Genomic DNA, 27468 nt, shown 5'->3' with positions numbered 1-27468 from the left:
TTTCTACTTGCCTTTGGCTCTAGCAAACAAGCCTATGATATGACTGGTTTCAGAGTAACAGCCGTGTTAGTCTGTATTCGCAAAAAGAAAAGGAGTACTTGTGGCACCTTAGAGACTAACCAATTTATTTGAGCATGAGCTTTCGTGAGCCACAGCTCACTTCATCAGATGCATACCGTGGAAACTGCAGCAGACTTTATATATACACAGAGAATATGAAACAAAAGCAGCATCACTTGCCCCATAACCTCAGCCATGCGGAACGCAATGCCATCCACAGCCTCAGAAACAACTCTGACATCATAATCAAAAAGGCTGACAAAGGAGGTGCTGTTGTCATCATGAATAGGTCGGAATATGAACAAGAGGCTGCTCGGCAGCTCTCCAACATGAGTTTCTACAAGCCATTACCCTATGATCCCACTGAGAGTTACCAAAAGCAACTACAGCATTTGCTCAAGAAAATTCCTGAAAAAGCACAAGATCAAATCCGCACAGACACACCCCTGGAACCCCGACCTGGGATATTCTATCTACTACCCAAGATCCATAAACCTGGAAATCCTGGGCGCCCCATCATCTCAGGCATTGGCACCCTGACAGCAGGATTGTCTGGCTATGTAGACTCCCTCCTCAGGCCCTACGCTACCAGCACTCCCAGCTACCTTCGAGACACCACTGACTTCCTGAGGAAACTTCAATCCATCGGTGATCTTCCTGATAACACCATCCTGGCTACTATACAAAGATGGACTACAAGCCGTCAAGAACACTATCCCCGATAATGTCACGGCTAACCTGGTGGCTGAACTTTGTGACTTTGTCCTTACCCATAACTATTTCACATTTGGGGACAATGTATACCTTCAGATCAGCGGCACTGCTATGGGTACCCGCATGGCCCCACAGTATGCCAACATTTTTATGGCTGATTTAGAACAACGCTTCCTCAGCTCTCGTCCCCTAAAGCCCCTACTCTACTTGCGCTATATTGATGACATCTTCATCATCTGGACCCAGGGAAAAGAAGCCCTTGAGGAATTCCACCATGATTTCAACAATTTCCATCCCACCACCAACCTCAGCCTGGTCCAGTCCACACAAGAGATCCACTTCCTGGACACTACAGTGCTAATAAACAATGGCCACATAAACACCACCCTATACCGGAAACCTACTGACCGCTATTCCTACCTGCATGCCTCCAGCTTTCACCCTGACCACACCACACGATCCATCGTCTACAGCCAAGCTCTGTGATACAACCGCATTTGCTCCAACCCCTCAGACAGAGACAAACACCTACAAGATCTCTGTCAAGCTTTCTTACAACTACAATACCCACCTGCAGAAGTAAAGAAACAGATTGATAGAGCCAGAAGAGTTCCCAGAAGTTACCTACTACAGGACAGGCCTAACAAAGAAAATAACAGAACGCCACTAGCGGTCACCTTCAGCCCCCAACTAAAACCCCTCCAACGCATTATTAAGGATCTACAACCTATCCTAAAGGATGACCCAACACTCTCACAAGTCTTGGGAGACAGGCCAGTCCTTGCCTACAGACAGCCCCGCAACCTGAAGCAAATACTCACCAACAACCACATACCACACACCACACAACAGAACCACTAACCCAGGAACTTATCCTTGCAACAAAGCCCGTTGCCAATTGTGCCCACATATCTATTCAGGGGACACCATCACAGGGCCTAATAACATCAGCCACACTATCAGAGGCTCATTCACCTGCACATCCACCAATGTGATATATGCCATCATGTGCCAGCAATGCCCCTCTGCCATGTACATTGGTCAAACTGGACAGTCTCTACGTAAAAGAATAAATGGACACAAATCAGATGTCAAGAATTATAACATTCATAAACCAGTCGGAGAACACTTCAATCTCTCTGGTCACGCAATCACAGACATGAAGGTCGCTATCTTACAACAAAAAAACTTCAAATCCAGACTCCAGCGAGAAACTGCTGAATTGGAATTCATTTGCAAATTGGATACTATTAATTTAGGCTTAAATAGAGACTGGGAGTGGCTAAGTCATTATGCAAGGTAGCCTGTTTCCTCTTGTTTTTTCCTACCCGCCCCCCCGCCCCCAGATGTTCTGGTTTAACTTGGATTTAAACTTGGAGAGTGGTCAGTTTAGATGAGCTATTACCAGCAGGAGAGTGAGTTTGTGTGTGTATGGGGGTGGGGGGGATGTGAGAAAACCTGGATTTATGCAGGAAATAGCCCGACTTGATTATGTAAAGAGTTGTCACTTTGGATGGGCTAGCACCAGCAGGAGAGTGAATTTGTGTGGGGGGGTGGAGGGTGAGAAAACCTGGATTTGTGCTGGAAATGGCCCACCTGATGATCACTTTAGATAAGCTATTACCAGCAGGACAGTGGGGTGGGAGGAGGTATTGTTTCATATTCTCTGTGTATATATAAAGTCTGCTGCAGTTTCCACGGTATGCATCTGATGAAGTGAGCTGTAGCTCACGAAAGCTCATGCTCAAATAAATTGGTTAGTCTCTAAGGTGCCACAAGTAATCCTTTTCTTTTTATGATATGACTGTAGCACTCCCTTATAGTGGCGATAGGCATTAGGACTAATCATATCATCCCAGGTAAAATTGTCCTCTGTATCTAAACTGAGGAAAAGTGATCAGATGGGGAAAATAGATGCCTCTTGAATAATACTGAGTTTTTGGTAAATGCAAACCTGCAACATTCCTGCAGTGTGCATGCACAAACCATGTCTAACCAGTTTGACTTGCCCTAATGCACACCATCTAGACATGCACATATGGGATTATAACAAGCATGGTTCTACATAGGCCTGTATTCACCCCAGCCATAGGTTACATTGCATTATCTGTGGTATTGGATGGAATAATCAGTATGCTCCCAGGTTGGGTGTGAACTAAAGTCCTGGAGTGAGACACCCATAAACTTGGATCCAAATTTTGCAACCGGACTGGTCCAGTCTCTATCATGGGACAAATCAAAATCTTGGAGCCAAATACCCCCACATGGTGCTAATGTTTGGAAATGTTTGTTTAATGGCTGAGACAAATCCTGTATCCAAACAAAATCTTGGGAAAATTTGGATCCAAACTTTGCAGCTAAGGCCCATCTCTAATATGTATACTTGGGCCCTGATTCTGCAATGCTCCCCTCTCCCACAACGATCCTACACCTGAGGCCTGATGTCCCATATGTGCAAATCCTACACTCTGAGCCTAATTCTGCACTTTGTACATGTGCCAATCATAGGTGTGGGACTTGCTTCTATGCCCTAAGCAGGTGTCAGTCATGAACATGGAACTCGATCCTGCACATAACACACTATGCCCCCACAAATGCACCAATCATACCCCTGGGAACTGATCATACAGCACCAGGTGCATGCACCAATCATACACACAGTGCCCAACCCTTCACTCCATGCGCTATTTATTCCATGCATGTTCCAATCATTCCCACGGGGCCCAATCCTGTACCCCATCAGCTACAACCCATACATGCTAATCATACATGTGACCTGATGCTGCACCCCATACATGAATCCCTCAGGACACAATATCCACTGCATATGCCACACCCCAGATATCCCCAATCAAACATTGGGGCCCAATCCTGCACCATATACACAGTCATATAGATGGGGCTTGACTCTGCATCCTACACACAGAACACCACAGGTACCCCAGTCAGGCAGACAGGGCCCAAGTCTGTATCCTACATGCACCCCAGGCTCTCTGCAGTCATACACTTGAGCCCAGACTTGCAAGGTGCTGAGCACCCATGACCCCCATTGACAACAGCGGGCTTGGTGGTGCCCCCCAATCCCCCGGGCCAGGCTGCCAGTGATCATGCCGGCTACAGAAGCAGTGCCTCACTTATGGGCAATTTGCCCCTACGCAAGATGGCCGCCCTGGCTTCACCCACCCTTCGCGGCCCTGCGGCAGTTCTCGCCCTTCCGCCTTCAGTCACCTGACGGGCGGGGGAGGAGAGGGCTGGGCGGCTGTTCACGTGACCGGCTGAGGCAGCCTAGTCCCGAGTCTCGTGAGCCAGGGGCGCAGGGGGTGTCCCGGGGGCCGCATCCGAAGGAGGAGAGACCCCGCCGGGCGGCTGGCTCAGGCAAGGCCGAGGCCTCGGGGCCTAGCGGGGGGATTGTCTCTCTCTGCGCGCCGAGCCCTGCCCCCAGGACCCCCCGCTGGGCGCGGGCCGGGAGAGACCCCCCCGACCCGCTGCGTTCGCACAGCCCCCGCTCGCCAGGGAGGCGGCCTGGGGCGCAGAGCAGGGACCCCCCGCCCCACCGCGGGGTCGGCCCAGGCGGCGCCGCGCTCAGAGCCAGAGGTAACGGGGGCGAGGGGCCGGGGCAGCAGGGTCTGGGGGGAGGGGGTCTGGGGTTGCTGTGGGGATGCAGTGACTGTGAGGGGGTCAGTGTGGCTGGCTGGGGTGAGGGGGGTATGAGTATCTGGGTTTAAAAGGCACGGGGTAGAGCAGGATCACTGACATGAAGGGGGAGTTGCGATGGGCAGGGCTCAGTATGTGAATGGCTGTGTAATAACCTGGGGTGCGGGGAACACTGTGTAGGGTGTAACTAGGGGGTTTGTATAGGGCTAAAGATTAATTTGTTTCGGGTGTAATGTCAGAGTTTGTGGGGTGGTTAGAGGATAATGGGGGATATTAGGGTATGTGGGAGCATGTGACTAGTTTGCCTTGGGGTGGTTAGTGTGTACATGAGTGACCAATGGTGAACGGGAAGGGTCATGGGGATTTGTGCGTTTGGTTGGAACTACTTACTGTTGGGGTTTACAGAATGGGTACTATGTGGAACAGTAATGTGGGGGTTAATTTAAATGTGGGAATAGAAGTGTTGCTAATTGACAGTGCTGCAGGGGAATGGAGAGAGAGAGTGTGTGGGTATTAGGAGTTTGACATGCTGGTGGAGGGTGTCCTGTCATTTTCCACCACACACTGAATTTCTCTTATGTCTAATTTAACTACATAGTTAAGAGAGGTGTAAGCATGGGTGTTTTAAGGATCTCTTTATGATAGGATGTTTTTCCTAAAGATTCCTTCAGCTCTTTTGCCTGAGACAAAAGTTGTAAAGTGCCTTCTGTAACTCGCCCTGTTATCTGGGTTGTGATGAAGTTGTTAACTGGAGCAGAGGAAAGTACAGCAGTGTAACAGGGATGCTTGTCTTTGTCTTAAATCTGTAGGTGGGTGATGCCAAGCACAGCCATGAAGAAAAAGGTAAGAATTGGATTACACACTCTCTGTTTTTGCTACCTACATTGGCAAATGCTGATCAAGTTTCCCTTTGAACCTAGCAAAATACCTTTGAGATCCCAAAGGGCTCATCAGATACCTTCTGGTGTGGAAGCTTGCACTAGTCTCATGGTATGATCTTCATGATTGTCAAGTGACCATTAATACTCAAAGACCTCTTTCGCATCCTGCGGTAGTGATAGCTGCTGTGTCCTTCACTTAACGTAATAGGACTTGAAAATTAGTATTTCTCAAATATTTTGATAATCAGAGCAGCTGGGCTTGTGCAAAGTGGAACCTGCCATAGTAACCACTAATTGAATACACCTCACTCATGGCAAATACTTAAGTAAAAATTTAGTGTTAAGGGGAGAAAATGTGTTATGCTCTAGTTTATATGTATGTATGTAATGAAACACTCCTGATCTCTGTCAGAGAAATGTGCTTTGGAAGGTTATATTTGCATTGAGGGGTTCAAGTGATATCTTATCTGGAGAGGGAAGTTTGGTTGTCTTCAATAGTGATTGGAAGCCAATGATGGAAATATAGCTCCTCTACTCAGAATTAGGAGTGTAGATATTACAGTGATAACTGTATTAGAAATGCCTAAGATTGCTAACTAAAGAATGTGACTACTCTTGTATGTTTTACTTGGATCAGATTTCTCCTCTTCCCCCATATTGGGGTCTAGTCCCTTTGAAAAGCCACCAGAGGAATTGGTGGTGGAATCTCACACCTTTGAATTTAGATTTGATTTTAAATTGGATAGCGCTATGTCTAACTATTACAACAGGCTGACGCTCATGCAGACATTTCTTCACCAATTTTGTTGTGAAGCAAGATCAGATATCTCTCCTTCTTTTGGCCTCTTATATGCAATCACCAGAGAACACTATACTTGGGGGTTAGCTTCAAAGAGTCTGAGACACATTACAGGGCCTGTCTGCGTCTTTGAAGAAGAGTATGTTGCCATTCTTCTGCTGCAAAGTCCACCAAAACCTGTTATCCTGAACTCTGTTATGCTGTGGGAGCACTTCAACTAGTCTGTACCTTAATGATGTGGTGAGCTGCTTTTGGAAGGGAACTAGTTAGCCTATTAATGTGATTCTTCTCAGAAAAGTGACTAAAAATAGCAAGGTGGGATTCCATGTCAATTGGTTAAGTCTGAAATTTGTTTTCTAGTTGTAAACCATGCTCTGAGATCTGTGAACTCTGGGATCTGAGAATCAAGCGGGTATCTTCCTGACTCATACTCTATTGCCAGTCAAAGGTTCTGTAGGACAGCTTCAGCGTAGCGTTGCATCTTTTTTTTTTTTTAAACCCTGCTGTCTATAATAGGATTTCAGAGGTGTTTCCAAAGGCAGAACTTTGTTTTGGGACTGGAACTTGGCTAATGATTCTTTTGATAGTGTGAGCCAATCCCTGCTGCTATAAAATCATTTAGGGTTGCTACTGAGCCATTCAAATTATTTCTCCCACAAAAAACCAAAAACCTAATCACAATGTCTCCTGCTCTTTCATGGCCTGCTGACCTGGGAAGCAAGAGGTTGGGATTGCATCTGTGCCTCCTGTGTAGCAGTACTGGGTAGTCAAATTATACTGGTCCGTCTGCTTTTAAACTTCTTTCTGCTTTCCAGCATGTTCACATCTAAAAGCCAGATGTGGATTTCATTTCACAGTCAGGGAGGAGAATCTGGTTCTTGTATTGTGAGGTGGACTGTACAAAACATAAGAAGAGTGGTGAGGGGAGGGCAGAGGACATGGAATGGTCAAGTGCTTTTTTTAAAATGTTTGGGATTAAATGTTTTTGGCTCATCAAATCCTTGTTCTCTGATGAATCAGGAAGAGCAAGCTTTCATCTTAAGTGCCAGTGTGTTTGGAGAACATGTGTGGAGGCTGGGGAAGTGAAAGATTAAAAACTACTTCAAAAATAAATGTAGCTCTTCACTGGATGTCTGAAATCCAGCTGTGAACTCTGCAGAGTGCCTTCTCAATGTATGTAGCAGAAATGATCTCAGGTTGACTTTCTCTGTGACACATTCATGCATTGTGATTGTTTTTTATTGGCATGGGGGTCAAGATGAGAAGAATGAATAAGCTTCAAGAACCACAGTAACTTTTCTTCTGGATTTTAGGAAACTATACAATCAATACTAGGGACAGGGTATGCAGCTCCCTGAGAGTGATCTGACTATGGGGAAGGAAGAAAGCAAAAGCCAAGGAGAAGAGGAATGGTCCTTCTGTGTGTTGAATAAATGGAAGGCATGTAAAGTGACAGTGAGAGTTTTATAGTGTGTAATGCTTGTTAATTGACCATGAATATCAAGGAATTAAGAACACGTCTTCCAGTCATTCAGGTTTAAGACTTTTGTTTGCTAGCCTTTTTTGAGGCGTCCAAATCACGATATGCACAGGTCAAGTCCTCTGTGCATGGGGCTACTAAAACCTTTTGTCTTTACACCATTAGTATTTAGGCATTAAAGAGCCATGGAGAAGCCAGTGTTCACTGTAGTTGAACTCTTCTCTCTTTTCTTTCCTTACCAGGTGCTGTTGATGGGTAAAAGTGGGTCTGGAAAGACCAGCATGAGATCCATTATCTTTGCAAACTACATCGCCAGAGACACACGGCGCCTTGGTGCCACAAGTAAGATCTTGGTCTCTTATTGACTCCTTATTGATGCCTGTGCTCTTGAACTTGAGTTAACATTTAAGACCATCTGCACAGAGATGCAAGGCAGTTACCCACTGAGACTCTCCCCTTTCCTCTGTGGATGGAGTAATAGGGTGTCTCTTTTGTCTGCTGGGCCCCTCCATGAGGGGTCTGGCTGAAAATCTGAGCCAAAGTACCTTGGATGTGGGTGAGGTGGACTGATCCCTCTCCTTTAAGCTGTGGGCCAGAAGGTGACTTTAAATGTTGATGCAAATAGAGTTCTGAAGCTAATGCTTTTCCACTGACCCTGCCTTCCCATGAAGAAGTGTTCAGAATTGCTGATGAACCCTCCAGAGAAGACCTGACTTCTCTATGCCAACACAATGATTTTGGGCAGTAATAAACTTGCTAGAGAGTGGGGCTCAGTGGTCTTAGCAGAAAGACCTCTGCGTAGATGATTCTGCAATACGCAATACTCCATATTCGTTGAAGGTAGGACATGGGGTCTTAATCTGCAGCAAGGGAGATTTAGGACAGATATTAGGAAAAGGTTTCTAAATATAAGGGTAGTTAAGCTCTGGAATAGGTTTCCAAGGGAGACCCCATAATTGGAAGTTTTTAAAAACATGTTGGATAAACGTCTATCAGGGATGGTCTAAGTTTCCTTAGTCCTGCCACAGCACAGCGGGCTGGACTTAATGACATCATGAGATCCCTTCCAGCCCTACATTTCTATGATTCTATATTCATCCATGGCAGAATATACCTAGTAAAGCTGAGTAGCTGGAATTCCACACTTACAGCTCTGGGCTTCAAAGAGTCACCGTAAATCACGTTTTCAACTGTGTTGGATGGTAACTTTCCAGTAGTTCCCCTTTTCAGTTGATCTGTGTTTCATGTACATGTGGTATCAGATTACGGAGCCTGAGTGCTGGTCTCTGTGTTAAGGTGTTCGCCCCACACTGGGGTTACCAGATGTCCCAATTTTACAGGGACAACATAAGAACAGTTATTAGACTTCTCTTGTCTCTTTCCAGTTGACGTGGAGCACTCCCATGTTCGATTTCTGGGAAACCTGGTGCTGAACCTGTGGGACTGTGGAGGGTAGGTGTTGTCTGTTCTTTTGCTTGTGAAACCCATGGAGGTGGCTGTGGCAACTAGGATGGTGATCTGATACATTAGGAGGCTGTCCTTTTAGCTAAAGTGGGATAGGAATGCTTTCTGTGTATTAAGTGAACTGTTGATGAAGGCTTATAGAACTGTAGATGGTACCATATAATTAATAAACCACATCATAAACTCAGACTTGGGGGCGGGGTGAAAGGTGCTGACTTGATGATCATGGAGCCCAAAGTAACCTCTCCATGGGAGGGGGAGTAAACTGCCTCTCCCTTCCCTCACTGCTTCTTTATCCTGTCAAAACAATGTCTCTGAGCCTTGCAAAATAGATGAGCTACCTCTAGGGCTGCAGAATTGTTGTTGGAAATGGATTCTAGTACTTTTTGTTTTGGGGTCATTGCTTCAGATAGGACCAGACTGGTAGTGTTGGCCCACTAGCTTTTGTTAAATGAATTGGGGGTGGCACTGTGGTTCCTGATGGGTAGCTGTCCATAGAAGAAGCCCTCTCGTTGGCACTCAGCAGAGATGGGAAAGGCATAAAGGCTGAACAGCCTTCTGATGAGGCTTCTGATGAGCCTTCTGATGAGCCTTCTGAACAGCCTTCTGAATGGACTTGGTTTCCTATAAAAAGTTGATATACTCAAGTGGGGCAAGGATGGGGCTCACTTGAAAGAGTAAGCTTACACCGCCCATACTGTACCTGTTCTGTGCCTAAGTAGAGGACTTCAGTTTCTACAGTTGCTGTATTGATAGCTCAGTCCTCATACATAATAGACTTTCTTGGCAATGCAGACAAATGGGTAAACGAAGCTGGTCTGATTGATCTAACTGGAGTCCCTTTGCCTTGCTGCTATGCCCCTTCTCAGACAAGACACCTTCATGGAGAACTACTTCACCAGCCAGCGGGACAACATCTTCCGCAATGTGGAAGTCCTGATCTATGTCTTCGACGTGGAGAGTCGCGAGCTGGAGAAGGACATGCACTACTACCAGTCGTGTCTGGAGGCTATCCTGCAGAACTCTCCTGATGCCAAGATCTTCTGCCTAGTGCACAAGATGGATCTAGTGCAGGAGGACCAGCGTGATCTGGTAAGGAGCTAAGGATTGCCTTATCAGTGTGGACTCTGTAACAGAGAGCATGCATAATGTTGTTTCCATCTTTCACTTTAAATGTAGTCACACCCGCACTTTCTCCAGAAAGTTTTTTTCAGGTTTGTGTGTGGGGAAAATCTCTGAAAAGTTGAGTTGCTCCCAACCTCCAAACCTGTAGTCTCCATGCTACTGCTGGCCCATTTTGTATAATGCCTGTCTAATGACCTACACAGAGAAGAGACTCTCCATGCCAAATTACCTGTAATCTTCTCCTTTATGGTGTCAGTTTTAGCATCGTTACCAATTTTTGGGATAGGTGGCACAAAGAAAAACTCAAAAGGTGTAACCTCCCTGTTGTACGTCAAAGGTTTAGGTGATCAACTCTATTACCATTATGCTGCTGGTTCAAATCCAGCTCAGCTGCGTATTGAATAAAAATAGTTACCACGTGTCAGCTGTTTAGCCTGTGTTGTAAATTGGGGAAGTCTCAGTCTCAATCCTAGTGGACAGATGTCCACATCACAGTTGGCACTAGCCAACACAGAGACTGACAGTTGTAAGCAAAGGGGCCATGGACTATGAACTGGCATTGAGTCTGACCTGCCTTCTTGCTCAGATGTATGGGCTGGCTGAAGTACAGCCAAGTATTTCCAGCACTTGGCGCAAAACCTGCGGAGACACTTAAGGATGGAGTTCCAAAGTGCCCAGCAGCTCCTGTTATTCCTAGGACAGGAGTGAGATTCCCCATTGTTCTCAGTGGCAGCTGTTACATGCTGCACTCTGTCTTTAATCTGGGCCATGGTAATCTTTCAGTGAGAAAGCTATACCCAACTCCTGGTGTTAGATGAGAAATTTAACTTTTTGGGTTAGATACATTTCTTTATGACACATGCACACCCCTAGCTCTGCGGTTGATCATCAACCTGGTTCAGACCTGGAGATCACTTCTTTGGTCTAGTGCAGCGGTTCTCAAACTTTAGTAACCTGAGGACACCCATTTTGGTTTAAAATTTTTGCCACTGACCCCTAAGCCTGCAGCTCAGCCCCAGGCCCCATCCCCATCCCCACCCCACCTCTTCCTGCCCCCACTCTACCCTTGCCCCTCCTCTTCTATGCCTCTTTCTGCCACCTCCCCCAAGTGCCCCCATTCCCCTCCTCACCCTCCCTCCCAGCACCTCCTGCACACTGGGGAGGAGCAGGAGGAGTTTAGGGAGGGAGGGGGAGGAGTTGATCAGTGGGGTCAGTAGCCCCGGACATGATTCCTCCCACTCCCCTCCCAATGCCTCCTGCACGCCGGGAACAGTTGTTCCCTGGTGTACAGGAAGCACTGGGATGGGAGGGGGAGGAGTTGGTCAGCAGGGTCCGTGGACCCCCTGGCAGACGCCAGTTTGAGAAACGCTGGTCTAGCGTACTCAACGCACTGAACTCTTCGTCACTTCCAGCTTGATACATCTCTGTCCAGATGTGCAACGAAGGGCTCAGAGAAGAGCAAGTTGGCCACGTGGGTGAAGCCACAGGCTGGTCTTCCCTGGGTAGACAAACTTCTTCAATGAAACAAATTGGCTCACAAATCAGCAGATACTAGCTAGTGTTCTGAGCCTCATTTTGTCACTCTAGCTCGACCTGGCTGTAACTTAAACCATTTTCCTTCTGGAGCTTGTTTGAATGTTACCTTCCATCCTCCCCAGCAAGGGGTCAGGAATGTCCTGGACTCTGCATAAGTTAAATGAAAGCTGGTTCCATAGGGCTGTGATGCTTGATATTTCAGTTTGCTGTCCAGTAATTATTAACATCGGTATCCACACCAACCAACTGCATATGAATTCTAACCATTCTCTGAAATAAGGAAAGGCATGGCGGCTGAAATAGTGCAGTGACACAACTTGCAAGCATTGCAGCCCCTCTAGTAGGAACTGCTTTGAGGTATCTACTAGTCTCCTTTGAGTCAGGGATTCTGTCTGTTTGCTTGGGCCTAACTGTTGACCTGACTTGAAAGTAGTGCCAAATTGTGGACCTTGATGTCTTGTGTGTATTGGGTTACGTAGTCGATCAGGAGGTTTCTGGATGTTCCCTGCTTTCACGTTCCTGAAAACAGATTAAAAATAGCTTGTGGAAATCAGGAATATAAACCCTGTGACGTGGGTCAGCTTTCAGGTTGGGGCCTTCTTAAGCATACGAATCTCAAATGTCTTAAGGTTGGGGTCTCTTGTGGATTGGAATATCAGAGAAAAAGAGGAGAAACCTCAAAGAAATCAAAATGCTGTTGATCTTCAGCATGTTGTTAACACACTGGGCTGGGATAGAAATGATTTTTTCCCTATCCCTGTTCATTCCTAATGTCCACTTCTGAGGCTTCCTGCCTCATAGATGTGGGTGGAACAGACAGTCTGGATTTTGCCAGTGAATTTACTATGAATAATTTACTTTTTCCACACCAGGGGGCTCACTGCTAGCTGTTTACCTTGCTTTTGTAATGATTTCTTAAGTTCTGATATCTTGGAAAGTCTTATTTTGACCCATCTCAGCTATTTTTAAACCATAACCTGTAAGAGCAGAGTAAGGTGTGGGACAGTGGGGTTATGCAGTGACTACTTAACCCATGGCAGCTTAGTTAATGCAGCACACTTCATTGTAAGGGTTTTCTCCCATTCTCTTTTAACCTGAATGCCTATTAAGTCCTTGTTCACATTTGTAAGTCTATGAGTAGGGCTCTATCAAATTCACGGTCCATTTTCACAAATTTCACAGTCATAGCATTTTTAAAACCTTGAATTTCACAGTTTCAGATATTTAAACCTTAAATTTCACAGTGTTTTTCACAGTAGGGTAGGGCCCTATCTATGAGTAAACTTGGAACTCATGAAATATAACATGACTAATGATTATTATCGGAGCCAGGCATGTACAAGCAGCAATTGTGCACACTTCTCCTACGCAGCTCTGCCAATTCACCTGGTTCCTAACCTGTAGCACGCACAATTTTCCAGTCCTGAGGTCCCACCCAGCTCTGCTGATGTAACTCAGTTTTGATCTGCAGCCCCCTGTTCTTCCAGTCACGGATCCCTCAGACAGCTCTGCTAGGGCACCTCTATTCTGGCCTGCAGCATCCTCAGCTGCTCTGGCACTGGAAAATATTGTGCGCCCTTGAGTTCTGTTTTGAAATGCAAAGTTCTTACTATAAATGTGGTAAAATAACCACAGCAGAAGCATTCACCAAAAAACAGGAATGTATGTGTTCATCTAGGACAGTGGTGCTCAGACTGAGGCTCGGGAGCTGCAAGTGGCTCTTCAATGTGTCTTTTGTGGCTCTTTGCAGCATATAATATTAAAACACAGTGTGATATTAATTATTAACCAATGTAAGCTATTAACCAATCAGGATTCTTTCACTATGTTATTAACCAATTGTTGATAAAATAATACTTAGTCAAAATAATCAAGAAAAAAATTATGTATATAAAAATAGTAAATGAAACCATGAATTAACACTACTGTTGCTCTTTTGGGTAATGTTAATTGCTGATTTGGCTCCTGAACCACTGAGGTCTGAGTATCACTGATCTAAAAATATCAAACTTCTGTCTTCCAGATTTTTAAAGAGAGGGAGGAAGACCTGAGGCGACTGTCCCGCCCCCTGGAGTGTGCATGCTTTAGAACGTCCATCTGGGATGAAACACTTTATAAGGTTTGAATGGCTGCTTCTCTTCATGGGTGGGATTTCCCTTCATCTTCCTCCTGCTCTACTGTTGTGTAAGCTGCATTGTCAGTTGCTGCAGAGTTCCATAGCTTGACTGGACTCCCCTAACCCTTTAACTTCTAAATGTTTTCTGAAACAAGTGGTTCCATTCTGGCTGTTCAAGTGGTAGGGCTGATCGCAGTTAAATTGCTGGCTTCATAAAATAAATCCACCTTTCCTTTCTCCCATCAGTATTATGGTTCATAGTCCTGTATCTTCCTGTTAATACAGCCCACATACTCTCTGCCCAATTCATTTAGAAGGACCCTCCACCCCACTTAACACAATAATGTGTTCAGCCAGTGCAGAATTGTTTCCATGTTCTATTTTCTAGGACATTGTCAAGTAGTCAATGACTCAAGTGTTTGGGCTTCCACACAACTGCCTGGGAGACTACTTCATAGTCTGGAAGCTTATCTTGATATCTAGCCTAAACTTTCCTTACCTTCATGCTTCTCAGTTACCTATTAAGATCTCCCTCCAGATATTGGGGTCATGGATGTTACATGGATCAGATTGAGAGAAAATTATGGTTCTACAAATGTGCCACAACCATCTCAATGGGCAAAGGTAGTGAGAGCCCATTAGCCTTCTTGATAGACTGACGTTCATAGGAGTTGATCTTCTGGCAGTCCCTTTGACTTCAGTGGGAGGTGAAGCTGGGCACCTTCTAAAATCTATCCATGAGTACAAAGAATGCCCCAGCCTACAGTATGTGGGATCAGCCTGAATGAAGCTGATCCAGGCTGCACCCTCCTGAAATTAGTTTTTCTGTCTCTTTAGTGTGTACACTGGTCCCATACTGTAGGCATTTAGCACATTTCCCTTTTGAGAGCCAACTAGATACAGATTGGCTAACCTTTCTTCTTAAATGGATCCCTGCAGCCAGCCGGTCAGTCATTGTGGATGCTCTTGTTTATGCTTCATATTGAAGTGCCCAGAGGCTGAACTGCATCATTCTAGGTACAGTCCCATAAGAGCTCTGTATTGAAAATGAATATTTTGGACCTTCTGCCTTCAGACAAGGTGAAACCTCAACTGTTCCCTTGAGCACCAGAGAAATGCCAATTAAATATAAAAAAGCTTTGGTTTTGCCCAATTTGCTTGTATGTTGGAATTCTAATAGACAAGCAAATCACTGTCTGTGTACTATGCTTGGCATAGGCAGTGAGGTGAAGCCCTTACAGACTGAGGGCCTGATCCTGAGATGTGCTGAGCACCTGTAACTCCACTGGAGCCAACTGTAATTGAGCGCTTGTCATCTCTGGGGATCGGTCCCTGAGTTAATGCAGTGGTTCAGAGCCTTCTGCTGTTACTTCTATGGGTACACAGCAGAGATCTGCTTATTTCCAAGCAAGAAAACAGAAACCTGTGAGGCATTAGCTGGGAGCAGTAAACAAATGCTTCTCCTCTGGAAACATGGGTTCAAATTCAGCCCAGACATCACCTGGCAAATAGATGGTATCAGACTAGTCCCTGCAAGATTTTTGCATGTATCACAATTTGACGTGGCTGGTAGATTGATCAAGAAAAAGTGTGGGACTGGAACACCAGTGGGGGCCATAACCATAATTGAAGTGTGTGGGCACAGAGAGATGGGAGAAGCTTGCATAACTCCTGTCTCTGCTATCATTGACTGTAGCCTGAATTCGCTGACTCTTACAAGCACTTTGCATAACAAGAGAGGGAGGATGGGGACACCCTTATGCAATCCTCATAGCACTCACTGTACTTTTTGTCTTCTGACAGGCTTGGTCCAGTATAGTCTATCAGCTGATTCCTAATGTCCAGCAACTAGAAATGAACCTGAGGAACTTTGCTCAGATTATAGAAGCAGATGAAGTTCTTTTGTTTGAGAGAGCCACTTTCCTGGTGAGAACTGCCGTCCCTGCTCTTTGCTGTGTCCATTTGCTCCTTGGCCCTGTCCCTTAAGGAGGCAGATTCATGATTATAAAATGCATAGGGTCCTTGTATGAAAAGCACTGTAGAGTGCAAAGGACTCAGGTGGGGTTGATGACCATAACACATGCTAGGTGGAAGTTCCAGGTTGCAGAACTTTTCATTCAGTGCCTTTATGACAGAGGGAGTAAGGGCTTGCCTAGGCAGGGAAGCTATTCTGAAATAAGGTAGGATGTGAATTTAATGCACAAGAGCTATTTACGTGGATTAAGCCAAACTAAACAAAGGCACACTCAGTGTGGAATAAATGTGTCCACGTGGAGAGTTATGGTGCAGATTTTCACTTCCTCCCAGGTGGTACTTTAACCGTTCAGGGTCCCTCTGTTGCTGAGTACCTGATCCAATATAAACCTAATCCTGAGAGCTGGTTGAAAACTTTCCTCAAAACTTTCTTCCTGACACAATGTCGTGCTTTCTAAATGAAAACTTTTGTAGAAAGTTATTTTGTTTGGAACTTTCCACTTAAACAAACAAAATTTTTGGTTTTGTTTTTTTAATGGAAAATTTAGGGAACCACATCTTTCTTGAAATTGCCATCTTCCAATATGCTCTACTAGTTTCTGAGGGGTTTTGTAAATTAGTATGACATTAATGATCAACGTGATTGACAGCATTGTAATAAACCCCTATTTTCACATAACTCTTGAAAACAGCTATTTTTGGGACAGAAGCTTCTCATGCTCACAGCTTAAAAGTGACTGTTTTACAAAAAATATAAATTTCTGGATTTTTCTGCACTCTCATATCTTTGTAACTTCGCCATGGACTTAGTCCTCCTCGAGGAGAAATCTGTTTGACACAGTTGAAGAAACTCTGTTGAAAAACATCATTATGCGTATTTGGTAATCGTACTGGACATGCATGCAGTGTGAGGATTTGCTGGGTCCAGATACTTGCACGTTTGTTTGAATATGCAATCAGATTTTTTTAAAAATTAAATTTAAAACTATTTAGTGCATTCTTGACAGCTTTCTAAAAGACATTCTGCTTGTTCTTGTCTCAGTGTGGGGGCAAGATGAAGCATGGGCAATTGCAGGGCAAGGAAGAGGAGATCCTCAGGACTCATTAGGAGATGTGCTGGTGGATGGGAACTTCTGCTTTGATTGCTGAGTTAGTGATTTTTCCTTGCAGGTTATTTCCCATTATCAGTGCAAAGAACAGCGCGATATCCACAGATTTGAGAAAATCAGCAATATTATTAAACAGTTCAAGCTGAGCTGCAGGTGAGATGAATTATCTGTGTATTTGCGTTACTAAGAACTGGAAATCTTTAGACTCTGGTTGAGTGCCATCAGCCTGACTTGGCTGTGTTGATGTCCATCTACCCTGGCTAGGCATAAATGATAACTGTGTCAACCAGACACACCTTGTAAATTCTCTGTAGCACATCCTGGCCTTGAATTGAGTTATGGTTCTATGGATAATAGGCCACTAGAGAAGTTCTTATTCAGAAAGGTATTAGAATGTATCCTGTTTAATCGTGACTCAGTTTTTCATGCCTTTCATCTTTTTGGGGCGGGGGTGAGTGGGGTGTTCATTGAAAGAGGTTCTGAAACAGTTTTGCTCCCATCCTTTTTTCTTCTGGGTTCTGCAGAGAAGTTATAGTACTGAGCTTGTGACCTAATGACAGTTACTGATGATACTTAGAGGCACTGCAAATCTAAGAAAAGCACTTAGTTATGGGCGCAAGAACCAAAAAGCTGGTTTGAGAGAGGAAGCACTTGCTCAAACAAATTTAGCAACAGTCACAAAAGGAAAGCAGAAGACTTAAGACAAAGTTAAACTTTGAAATAGGTTTTTGTTTTTTTTTTTCCCAAAATTGATCCACTTTTGCCCTTCCATCCCTAATACTTGAAAAGATTTAGAACACTAATAGGGTAGGAGCAGCTGAATAGCTACATGCGTGCTTTAGTAGGCTGTTTCCAGAGTCTTCAGTTTACTACTCTCTTCTCTTGCTGGTCCACAGAGTCATTCTGCTATTGTTGACTTTGAGTCTGTGCTGAATGGTTCCAGCATGCACTGGTCAGGAGACACTTACTGTTGGGGGTGTAGCAAACTCAAACAGGTGTCGGTCACTATTGTGCAGTGCAAAAGCTGTTTTTTATTAAGTGTAAAAAGAGAACACTAACCCACCATGGCTAGTCAGTACTGAACAGAGAGCCTTGCTTAAATTGTGTTCAAGTTTTGTAACCATGAAGTAAATAAAAAATATAGCCACAGATTTTGTATCTGTCAAAAACAAAAACCTAGTGTCACCTACTGGCTCAGTTCTTATTTTACAAAGAAAGCTGTGCAGTTATGAATACATGATGTGACTAAAGTGATCTCTAGGTATGAGGTGCTTTGTAAATACAGTGATTGCTTTTGAAATGGTCACATAACAGGAGTTAACTCTCTTTTCTTTCCTCCTCACAGTAAGCTGGCTGCTTCTTTCCAGAGCATGGAAGTCAGGAACTCTAACTTTGCTGCTTTCATTGACATCTTCACATCGAATACATATGTGATGGTGGTCATGTCTGATCCTTCCATACGTAAGTTTAATAGAGCATAGGCATCTATTGTGTCGCTTTTACAGGGACCAAGAGCTAGTTAAACTTACATTTGGCTCTTGATACCATAAATGAGTACCCACCTACACTGTACAATCAGTGAAGCCCCTAAGACAGTTAAAACAGTTTAATTCTGGAATTGTGGATAGGACTTACACATGTTAAGTGTGCTTCACCATGGTTTGGGAACATTGGTTAAAAGATGGCTTGATCATGCAGTGCAAACAGCACCAGACTTTGCAAATCAAGTTCTTCTCTGCTGTTTCTCAGCATGGTGATTAATACAGGTGGGAGTTTATTCAGGCAATGTCGGTTAACATGTCTATTCTAGTAAAGCTGCGCACAGTAAATATTCTTTGCCAGATCTAATCTGGCAGCTGGGCTGTGAGTTTTAGGCCTAAACTTGAATGTGGGCATTTTCTAGGTGAATTGTTGTGCTTTGTTAGTTAGATCCAATTATGGATGCATTTTCCTTTTTAACTCAAGAAGAAATTGATAGATAAAATTACCATTGCTTACAGCCAAAGGGTGCAGGCCCTTGTATGTTCTTTGGTAACATGTTTTCCTATTGCGCACTATGAAACTGCTTTTTGTATTACGCTATTTGAGGATTTTAAGTGAGATAGCCATACGGCACATGGGCCTAGTGCTGTGATTCCCTGAGAGCAGAAAATACCTTTTAAAAACTACTTTACTGTATTTGGTTAGCCCCATGCATTTAATCCTACCAGACTGGGGGCTTGCTACCAGCTGTGATATTATCCTTTGGAAGCTCACAAATGGGAAGCTAAGAAAAAGCTAAAGGACCTTCCTTCCATAATCACAATTCCTGTTAACAAACCTTGCATCAATACAGTATACCTTCACTAGGTGCTCCCTTTGGGTCTCAGACAGCACCACTCAGGGATCATCCAGCAGAGCAACCCAATCTTGCCTGCTCTGCCCCTTATATTACATCCTCAGTGGCCTGGGAGTAGCAAAACAGACCTGGTAGAACTCACTTTTTAGAGTAGTGGTACTTTTTCATAAGCACTAGACCCTTTAGGAAGAGAGGTCCTGTTTCCGTATGTTAGTTTTCCTCTCGAGAGTTTTATCAGTGAAATCTGACATTGGTCAATGTAAAATATTCCCTTTTCAGTGCTAAACAAGGTGGCAACTTGCCTTGTTTGTTTCACTCCTGGTGAAACCTGTAGCTATGGAGCTTTAGGGGAAACATGAACCAAAACCACACAGAGCTTTGTGGCTTCAGTCCTGCTGCTGTGAACCAAAACTCCTGCGTTTTACACTACAGGGAGCCTTCCTAGCTAACTTTTCCAGGCAGCTTTTAACTCCTGGTGAGCTAATTACTCACATCCTTTCTGGTTTTTCCTCTCTTGCCCCTTCTTCCCACTAGCTTCTGCAGCTACACTGATCAACATCCGCAACGCTAGGAAACACTTTGAGAAGCTGGAGAGAGTGGATGGACCAAAGCACAGTCTGCTCATGCGCTGAACACTGGCCAAGCCACATGGTCTTTGGGGGAGAAAAGTTGGAACTGCAGTTTTTTTAGGAGAATCTAACAATGTGGGTGTCTTGTGGGCTTTGAAATGAGTGTGCTGCTTACCACCGCAATCTTCTTTATTTTTTTCTCCTTTTAACATTGGACACTAGTCATTTGGATGATGTCTGGATACACAGTGGAACTTTAAGAGAGACTTCCTGGCACACTAGGGGTTGGGGAAGATGCAAGGGCAGGTGATTTGCACTTGGCCTGATAAGCCTAGTTGCCATAGTCACGCACACTGAAGCCTTTATGGATGTTTTCCTGTATTCCAGGTGATCATATAAATCACAAGGATGGAATATTACTATTTTATCAGCAAGTTGCTAGGATACATTTATAAATTTCTCCTTGTCTTCAGTCATGAAAATAAATTTTTGCTACCAGGGACTTTGATTCCCAGAGCTCTGGAAGTGATTATTTTTCCTTTTAAAATGTTGTTTTGAAGCTTTGCCATTGGACAGGCAAACAGGTACATAGCTGCATTTCTCCTTTCTTATTACCTGGGCCTTTTTTAACCAGATCCTCATTTGAGAGAGAGTTTCTACTGTGTCAAAATTCATTTAATCCAGAAGAGTCATAGTCAGAATGACCATTTATTCGTCATCTTAATCTTTTTGTTTGTTTTGTTTTGCTATGATTTTAGGCATGCCAGAATGAAGATCATCCTTGTTATATGAAAGGAGCTGAAAGTAATACTCCCACTTAACAAGATAGTAGTCCTTGCATTCAGGTTTTCTTCCTCCTGAGCAGAGAGATGCTGAGAAGGGCAAGGGACAAGTGTACAGAAGTCAGATGAGATAACAGATCTCATTGCCCTGCTGAAAATGTTGCAGTCGGTCATCTGTGATCTCAAAAAGGCAGTCTGACAATATTAGACACCAATGTGACTCTACATTATGGTCTAATTTGTTTTACTGGACTTGTGCTTGATTCTCCATTAAACGCAGGAAAACTAAAGCACTGTCAATTAGGAAAACCTATAACCTCTAAGAGTTGTTGAATGAGCTGATGTTCCTTTGAGCAATTATTTCTGCATACACAGTGATGTTACTCTAGGAAAAAGAGGACATATTGAATCTAAAACAGGTGTGGCACTTGTCTTATATAATCCCTCACTCTATCATGTTGCCTCAAAGTCAAGCTAGTAAACGGTAAGTTTTTCATGATGTGAGCACTGAAATGTGAAGTGCATATCTTAGCTTGACACAAGCTAATAAGATGCCCCCAAATGTTTATCATCTCTAAATCTTTGCATTATTTTATACTAGTGCCCCAAACAGCCTACTCAACAGGCATGTTTACATAAAGATTCTGTATGACTAGCACGATCTTCAATCAAATAGCTGTCAAGCCAGCATCCCAGCAAGAGTGGAATTCTCTATTGTCCATGTGTATATTGAAGAGTCAGACATTTGAGTACCTGGGAGACTTATGACTGGACTCTAAAAGTACAAGAAGCTTTAGTTGTATGTAGTGCTTCCAGGAAGAAGGATATGGAGGACAGAGGCAGAACGTGGAATGTGAAGTGTTGGTGTGGGATATACCAGCCACTAGCAGCTTAATCTGGTCCCTACTTTTAGTAGCAAGCAGTGAAATTGCCACGCCTTTTTCCATTTTATTGACTACTATCTCTGTTCTAAGTTCAATCAGTGGAGTTCTTCCTGCTTTTCTTTTTTTCCACCCAAGAACTATCCTCAGTGCTCTTCTGACAAAGCAGGTGGACTCAGTCCTTATCTGCTATGCTAACATGCTGGCTGAGTTCAGGGAACTTCAACTCATGAAACCTCCAAACAATTAGCAAGAAGGGTTCTGAGCCTGTACTTGAGAGCCTTCCTCCTGCAAACTTCAAACATTGCTGAGGAAGCAGAAAATGGCCTGTAGGTACAAATTCTGAACATTCTCCTCTGAAGGCTGAGACCTCTGTCGTTTTGCCTTAGATTTAATCTCACCATCCCCTGACGCAGCTAAACAGTACTCTCTTCTGGTTAGAGCAGGTTGGAGTTGTGTGTTGGGGAAATGTTTGAATGCTGGACCTCTGAGGATGAAATATGATGAGTTGGCTGCGGGAATAGAAAGCCCCACAGTTACTTTCCCATGATTACTAAAATGAATGCTAAAAAAATGGAAAAGTAGCTCTGATGAGTTTGAAAACTGTTTATCTCTGATTCCCTCGCAGGAAAGTTTAATGTGGCTGTGGCTAGCATGCGAAAGCGGAACAATATTGAAAATGTTATCTGCCCTGGAAGGGTCCTCTTCCTCATTCCACATACCTGTTTACTGTACAGATCAATGTGAGCCTGAAGTGAAGCCTAATGCTCAGCTTTGCCTTCTGTAAACTTCTCAGGGCAAGTGTTATGATAGAAACCCACAGTGGTGTTAGCTGGGGCACTGTAAGTCATCTGAGGTGTATTTGTGCTTAGTAAGGGTCCTTTCAAGCAGGCCCCTGGCTGCTGTCCTGTGGCTGACACATGCACTTTTCGTACTGGTATGCCAAAGCAGCAGCATCTGGACATGGATCCTTCAGCTGGAAGGGCTTTTATGTCAGTTTAACAGGTGCAAGTTACACACTAAACTGTGGTGAAAGTGGACTAAACTGGTGGTTTTTCCTTACTTTTCTGAATGTTGTCATCCCCCAGCTGCTCCAAAGGCTGAATTGCTACTGGATTACTCTACCTATCTGTCAGTACATTGGATGGTATTTATTTCTGCATTTAGTCCAATAGCAACCATTAGTTTAAAATCTGTTGGCACCCTTATAGTCAGAGGTAGAAGTGCTGCTGGCAGGGGGCAGTGTTTAGCTTTGCCATCTGTGAGGCCCTGCAACACGATGGCTGAAATTCCGAAACAGCAGCTATTACAGAAGCAGTGTTTCACAGACCTGGATCGGCTCCTCACACAGAGTTGTTCTAACAGCATTTAAATCACCATTTCAGTACCTCTGGCTAGCCTGGCTCAACCTCGTGAGTGGAACAGAAGTCTTGGTGAAAGATGTAAATGCAACTCATATGTTGCAGGAACTAAATTTTACAGGGCTCTCTGCTGCCTTTTGTGTGTCTCAGGTAGATGCAGGATTTAACATTACTCTGTGTTGCCTGCATGCTAAGGGAACAGGTTAAAGATGAATACCATGCTACATTGGGTTAACCACTCAGATACCGGCTATATAAAAACACTCTTAATCCTTACTGTAAAACCCCAGTGTACCTGGGTAGCTAATAACTTTTTCCTTCTAAGCTGCTCCTCCTCCTGACCCTTTCTTCCCACGGTCTCATCTCATCTCTCTTGCTCCTGTGCAACCTGTCTTTAATCTACATAGTTTTGCCAGGGCTGAGGCTGGGGCAGGTGTTGTAGGCTCAGCTGTTCCCTTCTAAATTTAAAAGTACAGGTTATAATAGTCTTTTGGTACAATTCTTAGTGCTGCCACTCTTTTTGTGTTTGTACTGTAGCCACTTGCTTCCCCCTGCTGTCTGAATTAGGCTACAGCATAGAGGAAAAGACGTATTATCCAAAGTAGAACTCTTACCCTTCTTTAAATGTGGCTTATAAAAATTAATCTTTACTTCCTATCAGAATTTTGCAAGATCAACTGATGTGATGATCATGAAGGTGTCTATGGTGATTCTCGGAGAACCCCTTTTATTTTATAAAGCTGTTCCTGCAGCCCCTTATCCTTGTATGGCATGAGGCTCTGGGCATTTAATGGATGTCAAAGGCTGGGCATTGTCCTTGAAATGCGGCAAACACAGTTTGCAACTTTTTTTCCCATTCGTGGGTAAGGTGCTTAAAATTCTCGCTTGGTTTTTGTTCCCTGCCTCCTCTGATGATCAGAAGTACAAAACACTGAAAGCAGCATCTCTGGTTGGGTGATAGTGCCTTGTTTCTGATTCAAGGCACCCTTGCCAAAGTCTTGTTGAAAAGTTGTCATCTCCTCCTCTTCCCCACTGAGTGTACGTGGAGATTGGCAAGTCCTGTATGGGTTGGCCTCTCACTGTGCCATTAGAACTGGCATCGAGTTTGCTGATGATTCTGGATGTGTGGATGTGGGCCATCCAAAGACTTACTGGCCCAGGACACGCTCTCTGCTGAACTATCAAATGGTCACTATCGTAGCAATAAACCACATTCAGACTTTCACTAGCAACTGTTAGGCCTAAACTAGTACCTGGCTAGACATCTTACTGCAGGGCATTACATGCAGTACACTCTGGGTGTATAGAAAAGAACAAGCTACTATTCAGTGGTGCCACAGAAGGGCAAATGAACTAATAGATGTTTGATGTAAAAAGTTTTAGGACTCAAAGAACCTGCAAGTACTCTATGTAAAGAACAATGTTATCATTATCAGCAGCATTGATTCAGCCCTTGTCCTTCCTGGAGTTCCATGTTGTATGTGGTTTGTGACTTTAACTGAGGACTCATCTATTTAACTGAAGTTTCCTGCGGTATCCTTGCCCCAAATTCCTCCCATGTCCCTCTGTTGTACAGTGTGCTCTGTGTTGATGGATTACTGCGCTCTATCCCAGAGGTGCCTGCATTTGTCTGTGTATGAAGTTTGTGAAGCACATTTGTTTGAAAGATCTTGTATAATTAGTGTAAGGAGGAAATTTACAACCTCCTTGAAAGTCAAATCAGGATTTCCATGTAGGGAACAACCCCATAGCAAACTAAGAGGCTTTCAGTAAAATGGGGCAGGAGGTGGGGAATCCTAGTGAACGTATGGCCGTGACTTTTGTACCTGGGATGGTGATGCAAATAGTGGGGTGCTGTCTCCAACAGAACTGAAGGGTTGCATGTAAGCAGTGTTATCAGGAAGGCTGTATTTGTGCTGATTTTATGACTTGCGTACTTGCTCAGCACACCAAGAGTTATTAGCAATGTACTGCATTTGGCTGGGCTACAAGGGTCTCTGACCTGCAGAATGATCCAGTTGGAGGGGCTGAGTGGCTGTACTATAAACTGAGATTCAAGTGGCCAAAAGTGATGGCCAAATCACAACTTCAATCCACAGGTTTGGGGGTGGGGGAGAGTAATTTATGGCTAATGTGCCGATCCTCCCCCCATCCTGGTCATTGCCTGGTCTCCTTTTGCAATCCTGTGTGGTGGCTTGCTGAGTTGTCCTTTGCTGTATGTTCAGTGATGATCAGATCTGTGGTTGATGTTGAAGCTGAAGGCATAGCAAATGGACATGAGGTTAGAACTAACTTGACTTGGGGGGATTGGATCAGTGAGGGCTGCAGGTAATGAGGGAGGTTTGGCCCTATTAAGTCTGAAGCTCTATGCCACAGGAGCGGCCATTAGCAGGTGCTCCCATTGCGGGGTGACTTGATTGTATTCACTTACACAGCAAAGAGGAATAATTCTCTCCACTGCAGCAAATATAAGGGGGAATTCTCTGGCCTGTGTATTGCAGAGGGTCACAGTGATGCCTTCATGGTCTTTTCAGATTGAGCTCGTTTAATACCCTCCCAGTGTTACTACCTCATATAACAATGCACTCTTTTCCCCAACAGTAGTGTGCGATCCGAGCTGTGGAAAGGAGTCGTCCAGTGGAGCACAGTTGTAAAAGTTGGACATTTTGGTTTAGGAATTGGGAGACCTGAGTTCCATTCCCAGTTCTGACACTGCCTCTCTGTGTGACCTTGGGCAGGTCACATTGTCTCTTCATGCCTCAGTTTCCCCATCTGTAACATCAAATAAGGACAGCTCTCTCCCAGCAGTTTTGTGAGTGTGAATGAATTTCTGTGAACCACTATGCCCTCCTCTGTCCTTTTGCAGGAGGATCGCAAAGTGTTGTTGGGTTTGGCATAAAATAGAGTGAGGGAAGTGGGTTGAGATGGCCCCTGAAGGAGAGGCTTAGCTGTAACTATGAATCTTTCTTTTGGGTTTGTGTTGCCGCCATATGTGGCATTTGAACAAACTTATTTGGGAAAATACATCTTTCTAAAAGGCTACAGGAACTTTGCCAAGAGGCAGGGTGGTAGTACGGGTGTGGGCTGGGAAGGAGGGGACATATGCTCTTCTACTTAATAAAGCTTTTCTACTTAATAAGCAATACTGAGGTACTTGTCATGCTGGTATTCAATTGCCAAGATACAATTTTGGGGGCAAAAAATGATTTAGGAAAGGCTCATCTAGTTATTAATAAAAAAAAACCACATTAGGAAGCAACCATGCTGACACCACCTTTATACTGCCAAGGCAGATGGGCAGAGTGGAGTATTGAGGTGTCAGTGCAAAATGATATATGCTCTGCAGAGATGGGAATTGGAGAATAGATGGCTCTGCTCTGGGACCAAAAAAAAAAAAATCAAGCTCAACCCAGTTTGGTGTTGCTAGTTCCATCAATGGCTGTTAGTCAGGATTGGCAGGAATGTAAAACTATGCTCTGAAGTGTCCCTAGCCTCTGTTGCCAGAAGCTGGGAATGGGCAACAGGGTAAGGATTGCTTGATGATTACCTGTTCTGTTCATTTGCTCTGGGGCACCTGGCAGTGGCTACAGTCAGAAAACAGGATACTGGGCTAGATGGACCATTGGTCTGACCCAGTATGGCTGTTCTTATGTTGCTGACTAGCAAAGGAAGATGGCATTCAGGAAAACTGAACCTTTCCAACCGTTAACAGAAGGTGCTAGGCTATGATGCAACTCCGGGTTGAGATTCACACTTGACACTAAGGTCAATGATGCTTTATTTGGTGACTTCCCTACACAAGCCCAAAGGTTTGCCCATAGGACCTTCCCCCTCTGTCTGTAAACAGAACTTTAGACAGTTTTTAACAAGCGTGGTCCTAGTTTGCTGAACCAGAATAACACATACATCACTATTTGGATGTTTTCCACACAGCTAGAACTTCTTGATGCACAAGCTGGATTTTCTGAAGTGCTTGTCACCCTGATACAATGGCTCTGATCCTACTATCTGCACTCTAAGTAGTTATACCACCTTTATCACTGAGGTATCTGAGCAGAGATCTATGTTCATCTCATAAGCACATGCGTATCTGGTGTGTCACAAATAACATTGCATAAAATTCTCCTGGTATTGCTTTGGAAAGCAGGTTAACCTGGCTCAGTCAGTGGTTGCCATTCAAAGTTAACGGGTTCAGCTGTTAGCAGTACCTAGGATCATGAGAGCCTGATCTGCCTCAAACAGGATTTTAAATCCCTTAGTGGAATTTGGGGCTTTTAGCTTTAGGTTAGTGGTCTGGACCTAGCCAACCAGAGTCTGTAAGTTGTTCAGTCCAGTTCCTAATGGACAACAGTCTACTTCACAAACAGCCTAGTGTGGCCACAATCAGCTGGCTGCTGACCACTTCTTTAGGAGGCAGAGAGAGGCTACCCAGACAGAATTCTCCCCTAGCAGGGGACTGTTCAGGACAGGCTTGGGGAAGTTTGCCCTGCTGCTGACCATGCTTTGCTTCCATTGTACGTAAATAGCGTCCATCTCCAGTGCTGTGGAGCTGGTTCCTAAATCCACAGCTGTCAGCTTTTAATGAAGGGAAGAACATGTCTTTGCTCTTGAGTCTTATAAGTACA

The 27468-nt window shown here is 44.3% G+C and overlaps 1 protein-coding gene across 2 annotated transcripts; it reads left to right on the top strand.

Moving 5' to 3' along the window:
* Positions 1–4020: 4020 nt before the first annotated feature.
* On the top strand, positions 4021–22527 carry LOC125642388 (ras-related GTP-binding protein A). 2 transcript variants are annotated; one of them, XM_075132381.1, is made up of 10 exons: positions 4021–4368; positions 5238–5271; positions 7831–7930; positions 8974–9040; positions 9922–10144; positions 13737–13832; positions 15633–15755; positions 16974–17065; positions 18258–18373; positions 20578–22527. In XM_075132381.1, the coding sequence occupies exons 2-10, from the start codon at positions 5245–5247 to the stop codon at positions 20589–20591; spliced, it is 858 nt and encodes a 285-aa protein (XP_074988482.1). In that variant the 5' UTR covers positions 4021–4368; positions 5238–5244; the 3' UTR covers positions 20592–22527. The 2 variants fall into 2 exon arrangements, with proteins under 2 accessions (XP_074988482.1, XP_048719614.1); XM_048863657.2 differs by lacking the exon at positions 20578–22527 and adding an exon at positions 19785–20335 and having other exon boundaries at positions 4024–4368.
* Positions 22528–27468: the final 4941 nt, after the last annotated feature.

Source organism: Caretta caretta, chromosome 9, assembly GCF_965140235.1.
Source record: "Caretta caretta isolate rCarCar2 chromosome 9, rCarCar1.hap1, whole genome shotgun sequence".
Lineage (NCBI taxonomy): Eukaryota > Metazoa > Chordata > Testudines > Cheloniidae > Caretta > Caretta caretta.
The sequence above is the reverse complement of the archived record's forward strand: the minus strand, read 5'-3'. Positions and strand labels throughout refer to the sequence as shown.

Excerpts from the sequence above, each read along its gene's own strand:
- LOC125642388 (XM_048863657.2), top strand. The coding sequence starts at position 5,245 with ATGCCAAGCACAGCCATGAAGAAAAAG. Across the intron at positions 5,272-7,830 it reads GCACAGCCATGAAGAAAAAG|GTGCTGTTGATGGGTAAAAG; the intron begins GTAAGAATTGGA and ends TTTCCTTACCAG. Across the intron at positions 13,833-15,632 it reads GGGATGAAACACTTTATAAG|GCTTGGTCCAGTATAGTCTA; the intron begins GTTTGAATGGCT and ends GTCTTCTGACAG.